The sequence below is a fragment of the Bos indicus x Bos taurus genome, chromosome 21, assembly GCF_003369695.1.
Source record: "Bos indicus x Bos taurus breed Angus x Brahman F1 hybrid chromosome 21, Bos_hybrid_MaternalHap_v2.0, whole genome shotgun sequence".
In the NCBI taxonomy this organism is placed as follows: Eukaryota; Metazoa; Chordata; class Mammalia; order Artiodactyla; family Bovidae; genus Bos; species Bos indicus x Bos taurus.
In genome coordinates this window covers 45460767-45471390 of record NC_040096.1, presented here as the reverse complement: position 1 = coordinate 45471390, position 10624 = coordinate 45460767, and the positions used below count along the sequence as shown (strand labels likewise).

Sequence of the window (10624 nt, the reverse complement as noted above, 5' to 3'; positions counted from 1 at the left end):
AGATCAAACATCCCTGCCTCTGTTTTTCCTGGATTGTTTCCCTGTGCATAATATATACCCTACTTATATCTGTGTACCTGGTCTTATGTAAATTAGGTCACTGTTCATTTCACGTAATAACTTTTTAATGCTAATATACTTTTTTCAGTTATGTTGTAAATGCATCAATTTTAAGTGTTTAGTGTGATGAATTTTGACTAACATTATATACACTATGTTAGCACCACCCAGAACCTTCCATCACCCACACAAAGTAAGTTCTCTTGTGCCCTTATCCTCAGGCAACTACTATTTTGATTTTTTCTAGCACAGATTGGTTTTGCCTATTCTTGAATATGAAATCATATAGTATGTATAAGGAAAAATCTGTTGTAATGTTGCAGACATGAATTTTTTCAGTTAAAATCAAGAAATACATTGCCAAAAAAGGGGGAAAAAATACACTGCTGAGCAAGCAAGTAAAACAGAAACGCAATTATGAAAATTTACTCACTTTGGTAAAGTAAGCCAAACTTGATGAAATGAAACAAATCTATATGATTTAGAAAACCCTCATCCCAAGTGATGGAATTAATCAAAGTGAAAGTCACTCAGTTGTGGCCATCTCTTTGCGACTCCATGGACTATACAGTCCATGTAATTCTCCAGGCCAGAATACTGGAGTGGGTAGCCTTTCCCTTCTCCAGGGGATCTTCCCAACCCAGGAATCGAACCCAGGTCTCCCACATTGCAGGTGGGTTCTTTACCAGCTGAGCCACAGGGCAAGCCCAAGAATACTGGAGTGAGTAGCCTATCCCTTCTCCAGGGGATCTTCCCAACCCGGGAATTGAACTGGGGTCTCCTGCATTGCAGGTGGATTCTTTACTAACTGAACTATCAGGGAAGCCCGATGGAATTCACAAAATGCTGAATTAGTCCTGAAAAGGCATTACAGGATGAAGAAAAATGATCATAGTCTAAAAAGAAGGAAGTGCCCCCTTTCCTCCAACCCAAATCATTGGATACTAAGTAAAAGTTGCTAATAAGCCTTTGACATCTGAGCCAGTTCATCAGAGGATCATAAGTGATTCAGTGTGGGTAGGAGATAACATGTAGAGGATGAGATGATACCAGAAATGGAGAAGGGGTTTACAAATAACCTGGAGCCCAACAGCAGATGGACTGGTTCTGCTATTGATGGACCTGGAAGGGCAGCAAAAAGGATACCAGAAGACCCTGCTGCCCATGTAAGTGGAATGGCTGGCCCAATAAGAGAAAGGCAGGCATCACTCTGTCTTCCCTGGTGGCTCACTAGTAAATAATCTGCCTGCAATTCAGGAGTTGGAGGAGACTCAGGTCCGATCTCTCGGTTGGGAAGATCCCCTGGAGGAGAGCATGGCAACCCACTCCAGTATTCTTGCCTGGAGAATCCCATGGACAGAGGAGCCTGGTGGGCTACAGTCCACAGGGTCACAAAGAGTCGGACATTACTGAAGTGACTTAGCATACACCAATGCAGGCATAACTTCGTATTGAGTTCCCCAACTTCAGATAAGCCTCAAATCCTAACAAATGTTAGGGGGAAAAATGCAACGAGTTATGAAAAGATATTATATCTCATTTAATTAAAAAGTCAACTTATTGATATATAAACCAACTGGACCAAACAGGAAAAACTGAATCAAACAGAACAGAAGCAATGCTCTAAAAAGCATCAACTTAAGAGCTCTGATGCCAACCAGGAGGACACCCAGACACAAGCTTAGCATGGGATAAGAGTCTTTACGTCTTCCGGTGAAGGCAAAGCCATTTGGTTGGCACTTCGTAGGAATATCTTTCCACCAGGTCGTCATCATAAGGTATGTGCCACGAGTCTCCAGTTGTTTGCACCACGGTGTCATAGCTGAGAATATGCTGTTGAATTAAAAAGGGAACCACACATTGAGAACAACACTATAGGAATATCTGGCCATTTCCCTTTCTTTTCTGACGATTTCTTAGTTTGCTTCAGAGATGTATTCTTTGTCTTACTTTAACAATGGATTTTCAAAGAGCAGCCAGCTCTGTGAAGATGAATCCTGGTGGTAGGAACGGTGGGGGTTGGAGGGTAAAACAGGAGTTAGGATTAACAGATACACATTACTACATATAAAAGAGAAGACTTCCTTGGTGGTGCAGTAGATAAAGAATCTGCTTGCCAGTACAGGGAACATGGGTTTGATTCCTCATCTGGGAAGATTCCACATGCCAAGGAACAACTAAGCCCATGCACAACAACTGCAGAGCTGTGCTCTAGAGCCCTTGAGCCCCAACTACTGAAGCCTGCACGCTCTAGAGCCCAAGAGCCAAACTAATGAGCCCCTGTGCCCCAACTACTGAAGCCTGTGCATCTAGAGTCTGTGCTCCACAACAAGAGTAGCCCCCACTCTCCACAATTAAGAAAAAACCTGTGTGCAGCAATGAAGACCCAGTGTAGCCAAAAATAAGGAAAAAAGAAGAAGGAAAAAAAAGGACTTCCTCACTTAAAAAAAAATAGGTAAACAACAAGAACCTACTGTATAGCACAGAGAAAGATAAACAGTATAATAACCTATAATGGAAAAGAATCTGAAAAAGAATATATATATATACATACGCATATACAAACATCCACACACACACACATATATATATCTACCATTGTATTACTGCTGCATACTTGAAGTTGACACATTGTAAATTAACTATACTTCAATTAAAAAAAAAAAGAACCCTATTGTTAGGAGTTCCTTTTTGGGGAGGTTTCATTTTTAAGGTTAAAGATCTCTATAAGAAAAAAAATGTATATTCCTTTTTTGTCTTTAATGATTTTGAATGAAACAGAGAAAATTTTCAAATATACAAAAATAAAGAAACAGCACAATTAATTCATATATACCCATTACCCGGCCTCAAAAATCATCAAAATTCATGGCTAATCTTACTTAATCCATTCATCCAAAACCCCTCAGATTATTTTGAAATAAATCTCAGATTATCATTTTTTCTATAATTCAGTATGTATCTCTGAAACATAAGAACTTATTTTGTAAATATAAAAGGAATATTATTATTATACTTAAGAATTAACAACTCCTTAACATCATCAAATTTCTACTGTTTACATTTTTCCAATTATTATATGTGTGCAATTATATTTTATAGTTTGTCTGAATAGGAATTGAAATAAGGTTGTTACATTGTGACTGCCTAAACTCTCTCTCAAGTCTCTTACAATCTAGACCTTCTCTTTTCAACTCTATTTTTCTTGCAGTTTTTTGTTGTTGAGGAAACCAGGTCCCATACTGTTTCTGCTGATTGCATTTCTGTGGTATCATTTGATACCATATCTCCTACAAATGCTGTTTTTGTCTGTTTGTTGAGCCCTGGACTGTATTTATCATTGGCTAGTATATTGGCAACCCACTCCAGTACTCTTGCCTGGAAAATCCCATGGACGGAGGGGCCTGGTGGGCTGCAGTCCACGGGGTCGCTAGGAGTCAGACACGACTGAGCGACTTCACTTTATTTTTTCACTTTCATGCGTTGGAGAAGGAAATGGCAACCCACTCCAGTGTTCTTGCCTGGAGAATCCCAGGGACTGGGGAGCCTGGTGGGCTGCCGTCTATGGGGTCACACAGAGTCGGACACAACTGAAGTGACTTAGCAGCAGCAGCAGCAGCAGTGTATTTTTCTGTAGTAAATTGCCTTTAGATTTTCTCTTTGCTTTTAAACAAGAGACATCCTTGTACTTACAGGTATTTCAACTAGAATCAAAAAAGAACTCAATTGAGACTGTGCCACAAAAGTGGATTAAACAGGAAAAAGAGTTATTCAGCAGAACAGAAGTATGATGAGACATAAGACAGAATTTTGAGCTATGGCAAATAAATAGGAAAATAAAAAACACATATAGGGATTTGTAACTGATAACATAACTGAAGTCACAACTGATGACACTTCAGGGGTTTTCAATACGTCAGTTAACCTGGGGTTGGCCTAGGAAAACATTGCTCTGGCAGACTCTGTGTTTTTAGGATCTGGCTAATTCCGAATACCAAACTGCTGCTGCTGCTGCTAAGTCTCGTCAATCGTGTCCGACTCTGTTCGACCCCATAGACGGCAGCCCACCAGGCTCCCCCATCCCTGGGATTCTCCAGGCAAGAACACTGGAGTGGGTTGCCATTTCCTCCTCTAATGCATGAAAGTGAAAAGTGAAAGTGAAGTCACTCAGTCGTGTCCAATTCTTAGCAACCCCATGGACTGCAGCCTACCAGGCTCCTCCGTCCATAGGATTTTCCAGGCAATAGTACTGGAGTGGAGTGCCATTGCCTTCTCCGAAATACCAAACTAAAGCTATGAAAAACAAAACATGGAGAACTAGTTGCACCGTTCTTGGACTATGTCACATTCTTACTATATAGTTGGCTCTGCTGATGTTATAGAGAGGATGGATAACATACCTGAAAGGTTATTTTTGCTCCTGGATGCTTACTAACAATTGCCAGCTGATGTCCCTGCTGCCACTTAAAGAACAGGCGCTGGGTCTTGGCATCAGGCAGACAGGCCTTGTGGTCTCGCATCAGGTCTTTTGTGATAAACTTGCAGTGGTTTCCCGAGTGCAGTGTGGCATACAGAAGGAACGGATCATCCTCAGAGCTGAGCCGGACAGAAGAATGGACACAATCAAACACACGTCCAAAGAGGCAGAGAACAGCATTCTTCACCGTGCTGTTTACTTCTTTCTCTACTTTCCTCAGAAGTATTCTTTGCTCTTAACTGATATGATCAATCAAGGATATTTATGAACTACCTGCAAGTCTTCAGCTGGTAGACAACATGATCGAGAAAACAGATGGACAGCTACAGGGAAAGGAATGCTAATGCTTAGGATTCTTAGCAGTTCAACTGGACTCTACCACTAGAACGGAGAATTCTAACAGTAATTCTCTCTTCATACTTAAAAGCTGGTTCTCTGTGTCCCCACGGAGTTTTCCTCATCTGCCTCATCCACTACAGAGCACATCTTTCCCCTACCCCTTTCTTCACCTGAATTCAAGAAACATTCATAATACTAACAGGGCAAGAGCACACTTTCTTGCAAAAGTAAGGGGCTAACCTCAAAGCTGAAACTGGTATCTCCAAGTAGCTTCTGGGTAGCCATCCTGATCAGCACCCAAAGGTACCTCCAGTCTGAGAAGAGCCAGGAGCTCAAAGTCTCCAATGAGCCCCCAACATCAGTAGTGAGTACTTGAATACATGTGCTGTAAAAACAGCAGTAGTTATCTTGACTCAGGAGATTCAGATGGCAACATGTGATTAAGTCGTATACCTTGATCCAAATGACCCAAAGTGGATCCTTTACAGGATGCTGCTACTGCTGCTAAGTCACTTCAGTCGTGTCCGACTCTGTGCGACCCCGGAGACGGCAGCCCACCAGGCTCCCCCATCCCTGGGATTCTCCAGGCAAGAACACTGGAGTGGGTTGCCATTTCCTTCTCCAATGCAAGAAAGTGAAAAGTGAAAGTGAAGTCGCTCAGTTGTGTCTGACTCTTTGAGACCCCATGGACTGCAGCCTGCCAGGCTCCCCCGTCCATGGGATTTTCCAGGCAAGAGTACTGGAGTGGGGTGCCATTGCCTTCTCTGCCTTTACAGGATACCTTATACTAAAGTATTTCAATTTCAAGTGAAATGATAAAATAACTGGAATCTGTCTTTAAAATAATCTTCAGGAAAAAGAAAAAAATGTGGGGGTTACATGGAACAACATTAACAAATGAGAGTAGTTACGGGAGCTGAGTGACAGTCACGGGGGCATTCACTATACTATTCTCCCTAGTTTAGGTTTGAACACGCTTCTTTGGCACATTAGTGGCAAACAGAGTTAATGTTAAAAATTTAAACACTCAAATCCAAAGCCATAGAAGGTGGCTGAATCAATCTTTACCACTGGGTTTGGAATTTCAGCATATACAATAAATACAGGCTCCAAACCAAGCACAAGACCAATTTCCAACAGGCTTCTTGGTTATAACACTACCGTTACTCAGTTCTTCTACCTATGAAAAATAATGATGATGGTGACAGCAACAAATACAGATGCTTTCCATGTACTTGGTGCTGTGCCAAGAGTTTCACATGTACTATTTGCAAGTATTTTCTCACTGAATCCCCATAGGGTTACCTATGAAGAAAAGAAGACACAGAGAAGGGAAACACTTCCCAGACAGGAAGTGACAGGGCCATGATCTGAACCAGGGTAGACTGATTCTCAAGCCTGCGATCCTCAGGTTTAGCCAATGCTGCCTAACATGACTGAAGGAAGGGCATTACTATTATCTTAGAATCTTGGAAAGATGGAAGTACCCACTCCATGAATAAATAAAAGAACTTAGCTACAGAAAAATGAGATTTGATTTGGGATCTGAAGGAGGGGTTAGTTTCCAGCCTTATGCATTGAGTGCCATTTGACATTTTTTTTTTTTTTTTGGCTGCAGTGTTTGGCCTGTGGGATCCTTAGTTCCTTGACCAGGGATTGAACCTGGGCCACAGCAGTGAGACTGCCATCCTAACCACTGTACTGCCAGAGAATTCCTCCATTTGACCTTTTAAAGAACAAACGGTTTGGACAATACTGACAAATCTTGAAGTTATCACATTCAACCCAACAAAACCTAGACTCAGGACTGAGGTTCGCTCATGATCCATGCTAAGTTGTAAATAAACCTTTGTCAGCATAAACAGTATGAGAACCTAAATGCGTGCTAACAGTTAATACGTGCTAACAGTCAATACTCGGTGTTGTAGATCTGTGCTCATCCTGACTAGCTACTTTCTGCATACTCTATGGACACTGTGTATTTCCTTGCTGATCATGTTTTCCACGTTCCTTTGGTTTCCTGGGAAGCTGTAGCTCCTAACAACATTCCCTTTATATTTAGAATAAAATCCAGAGCCCACGAGGTCCTCTGTAATGCGGTCCCTGCCTTCTCTGCGACCTCAGAACTGACCATCCACGCTGGCCTGCCAGCTCCCCTCATTCCTGACTGACAGCCCTCTTTTCCCCCTCCCCATCTGCAGTGGGTCTTAGTTGTGACACGCAGGATCTTTAGCTGTGGCATGTGAACTCTTAGTTTTAGCATGTAGGATCTAGTTCCCTGACCAGGGATCAAACTTGGCCTCCCTGCACTTCGAGTGCAGAGTCTTGGCCACTAGACCACTGGGAAGGCCTTTTTTGGTGGTGGTCTTTTTTTCAAAAGGTGGGCCTTTTGAACACCTCCTGTTCCTTCTGCCTGGTAGTTTCTTCCCACTACCTCTCGTCCTTTCTCAAACAACTCACTTGTTCCCTTCAGCTCTGCACCCTCCCCAAGGCCTTTCCTGATGATCTCTCCATTCACCCACCGTGATATCAGACCTAGTCCCCTTCCAGCTCCCCACTCTGCCTCACTGTCTTCACAGCTTTGGTCACTGCCTGTTTATCTGTTTACCTGTCTACCGTTACGTTCCAAGATGACAGGGACTTGGTTTTGTTCACTAGTGTTTCTCCGAGAACACAGATGGTGCTCGTATTTGCTAAATATTTGTTAAATGATCTGTTCAGGAATTTATGGCATGCATTCTGTGTACTAATCTCATTTGGGCTTTAACTTATTTCTTCTTTAAACTGATTTTTCATCTATTTAAGTTTATCCTGCTATAAAAACTATATTTTTATAAGCTGCCTCAAATCTTTTTTCCTTTTTTTTTTTGGAATGAGGCTGAGTATACATATATACTCACACACACATGCACTTTAAAAATAGAGAACAGGTAACAAGCAGATGACTGGAGCCTAGTGTAATTCACTTAATAACTTCAATACCTACATGTTGTCAGCAAAAAAAAAGCTGGCTTGCTTTTGCATCTTTTCCATCTCAACTCTTCTCCACCGGGAATTTTGCGTTAACATGTGCTTCCGGCCCAGGACCAGCACTTGAAGATTCTGCTTGGCGAGGTGAGAGACCACATTCAAGAGCTGAAAAACACAAAGCCAGTCCCCAAGAAAGTCAGGGAAGAATCTCAAGTAAGGGGAGTGATTCTCCCAGATGGTAAGCTCAATGGGTCAAACAGTCTTTTCTGGTAAGAGGTGAGAAAACATTCCTAAAATCTTTTCTGGTAAGAGGTAATTGCCCATCTTTGTAAATAAGCCCGAGGAAAATGCTTCCTTGTTACAAATGATTATCTAACACCTGCCAGGCTACATGGGATACCTGGGGAGGTTTCTAAGCATAGACAAGATGAGCTATTTTTAAACTGTGTTCCGTAGGGCCCACTGGGAGAGAGGTAAGAAGGATGGGGTTTGGTTCCTATACACTCCCAACCCTGTTTCAACCCAAACAGCTCAGTTTTTGTCTACTTATATATTGGTATTCTGCACAGATTTTTATTTCAATAAAGGATGGCTCAGATGGTAAACAATCTGCCTACAATGCAGGAGACCTGGGTTCAATCCCTGGGTCAGGAAGATCCCCTGGAGAAGGGAATGGCAACAGAGGAGCCTAGCAGGCTACAGTCCATGGGGTTGCAAAGAGTCAGACACGACTGAGAGACTAATGCTTCTTTTATTAAAAGTTTGTAAATGGCTGGAATAGATACTACTTTTTTTTTTTTTACTTAAAGTTTTTTAACTTTGTATTGGGATATAGCCAATTAACAATGTTGTGATAGTTTCAGGAGAACAATGAAGGGATTCAGCCATATGTATATATGAAGATACTGAATTTTCAGTCAACTTTTCCACATCATGATTCTGCTAAGACTGCTACTTTTCACTGAAATCCCTCTTTCCTTCAAAAGGTCTGTCAGTTGTCATCCTCCAGCTTATTTTCCACTCAGTGAATGTACCCCATATTCTTTCCACTTCCCACATGTCTTGTGTGCACATGGATTCCTCTTGAAAGTTTAAAGAGGGATTTTTAAAATCCTGCAGTTTGGTGAGCTTGCTTACATTCAATCTTTCATAAGTAAAAGTCTATGGACTACTTTCATGTACAACCTATTAAACTAAGCTATAAATGAATATTACTAAGTATAATATGTAAAAGCTAATAACATATTTTAACTTAAGTTATACAACAGTGTATCAGAAATATAAAAGTTCTATAATTTATAAAAACTCCAGGGCCTATGAAAATCACAAGTTGAAAGTCATTGAAGAAATCCTTAATTTTCTTGGGTCTTGGTTAGAAAGGCATTTATTTTAGCCTAGCTTTCCTTAACTCATAAATTTCTTCCCATGTAGACTTTCAGGATATTAGTTAAAATTCTTTACTCAATAATTTTTCATTCATCTGGTCAGTTGTCAAATACTGCTTGAGTACCTGTTAGTCTAACACACATGGATTTTCTCTGTTAGTCTAATAATGAATTAGCGAGAGCTAAACTTTTAAGTACTATTTAATGCTTTGGATTTATATGTATTTTTAGCCCATTCTACCCATTCTACTCCATTACTAATCTTATTATTTTAGGAAACAGTAGTTAGTTATAGGATCTCTAATTCTTAGTTCTAGAATGAATGGACAAATGGACACAAGTTGGCCACTGAATGACAGCAGAGAAGTGTACCAATACCACTGTGAGGACTCTGACCCAAAGCTTTACAACCAGAAAAAGTTATGAGTAATGGCTTCTGTTCACTCAATAGTTATTTCCCAGAACTCTCCATGTATAAGGCACATGGTAGGTATCATAGCTTACAAAGTTTCGAAAGATAGGGCCCCTGACTTCAGTGAAGGAGTGCCTAATAATTTTCTTATCCAACTCTCAAGCCTGGAAAGATGTATATGCTGGTTCCACATATACTGGATGGTTAATAGACATTTTCTGATTAGCTGAAGAAAATGCATACCTCTATTTTTAAATAGAAAATGCCTACCTCTATTACTGAAAACTTGAAAAAGATAGGCAAGAAGAAAAGTGAAAGAGGAAATCACTCATAACCTCACTACCCAAAGATCTAACTCTATTTGCCAGTCTATTTATCCTAAGCATTTTTATATAATCTTATAAGGTTTTACTTTAAAAGCTGGGTTGGTAATCAAACATCTTCACTATGGAAGTTTAGTTCAGGGATTCAAACACCTCAAAACATTGAGAGTGAATCTCTTTCTAAATGCACTTATAAACTTCCTTTCTTAAAGCTATGCTGAGATTACAGATTATTTTCAATGAGCCCAGATACAAAATGGCAACTGAATTCATTAAAAGGAATGACAACTGCTTTCTAAAAATTCCTGTATGAATTCCCATAAAGTTACTCTCAATACCAAAAAAACCCCAAAGAAAACCAATTTTTGATACTGATTCCATACATATGAGAAGACATGGCTTAAAGAAAAACAACTGGGTCTTCACATCTGTGTGTGTGTGTGTTTAGTCACTCATATCTATACCTCGGTTTAAATAAATAGCCTTGAGTTTACTAATATTAAGTTAAAGACAGGGGCCCAAAGAAGAGCAGAAAGGGCTTAGGTTAGCTTGAACAACTCTGGGGCACCATCGTGTGGCTGAAAGGTCTCTGCTAGTGGCAGCTCTCTGGTAATGATGCAAACAAGGGAGAATAAAGACACAGGAAAGAGAGATGAGT

At 40.6% G+C, this 10624-nt stretch overlaps 1 protein-coding gene across 2 annotated transcripts in view; it reads right to left on the bottom strand.

Annotated features, from left to right (window-relative positions):
- Nucleotides 1–1576: 1576 nt before the first annotated feature.
- Nucleotides 1577–10624, bottom strand: part of KIAA0391 (KIAA0391 ortholog) — a 132277-nt gene continuing 123229 nt past the window's right edge. For both annotated transcript variants that reach the window (XM_027521960.1, XM_027521961.1), the window contains 3 exons: nt 7863–8011; nt 4461–4656; nt 1577–1893 (listed from right to left, as the gene is read on the bottom strand). In XM_027521960.1, the coding sequence (XP_027377761.1) occupies nt 1762–1893; nt 4461–4656; nt 7863–8011 (477 nt within the window). In that variant the 3' untranslated portion in view covers nt 1577–1761. The remainder of the gene's footprint in view (nt 1894–4460; nt 4657–7862; nt 8012–10624) is intronic.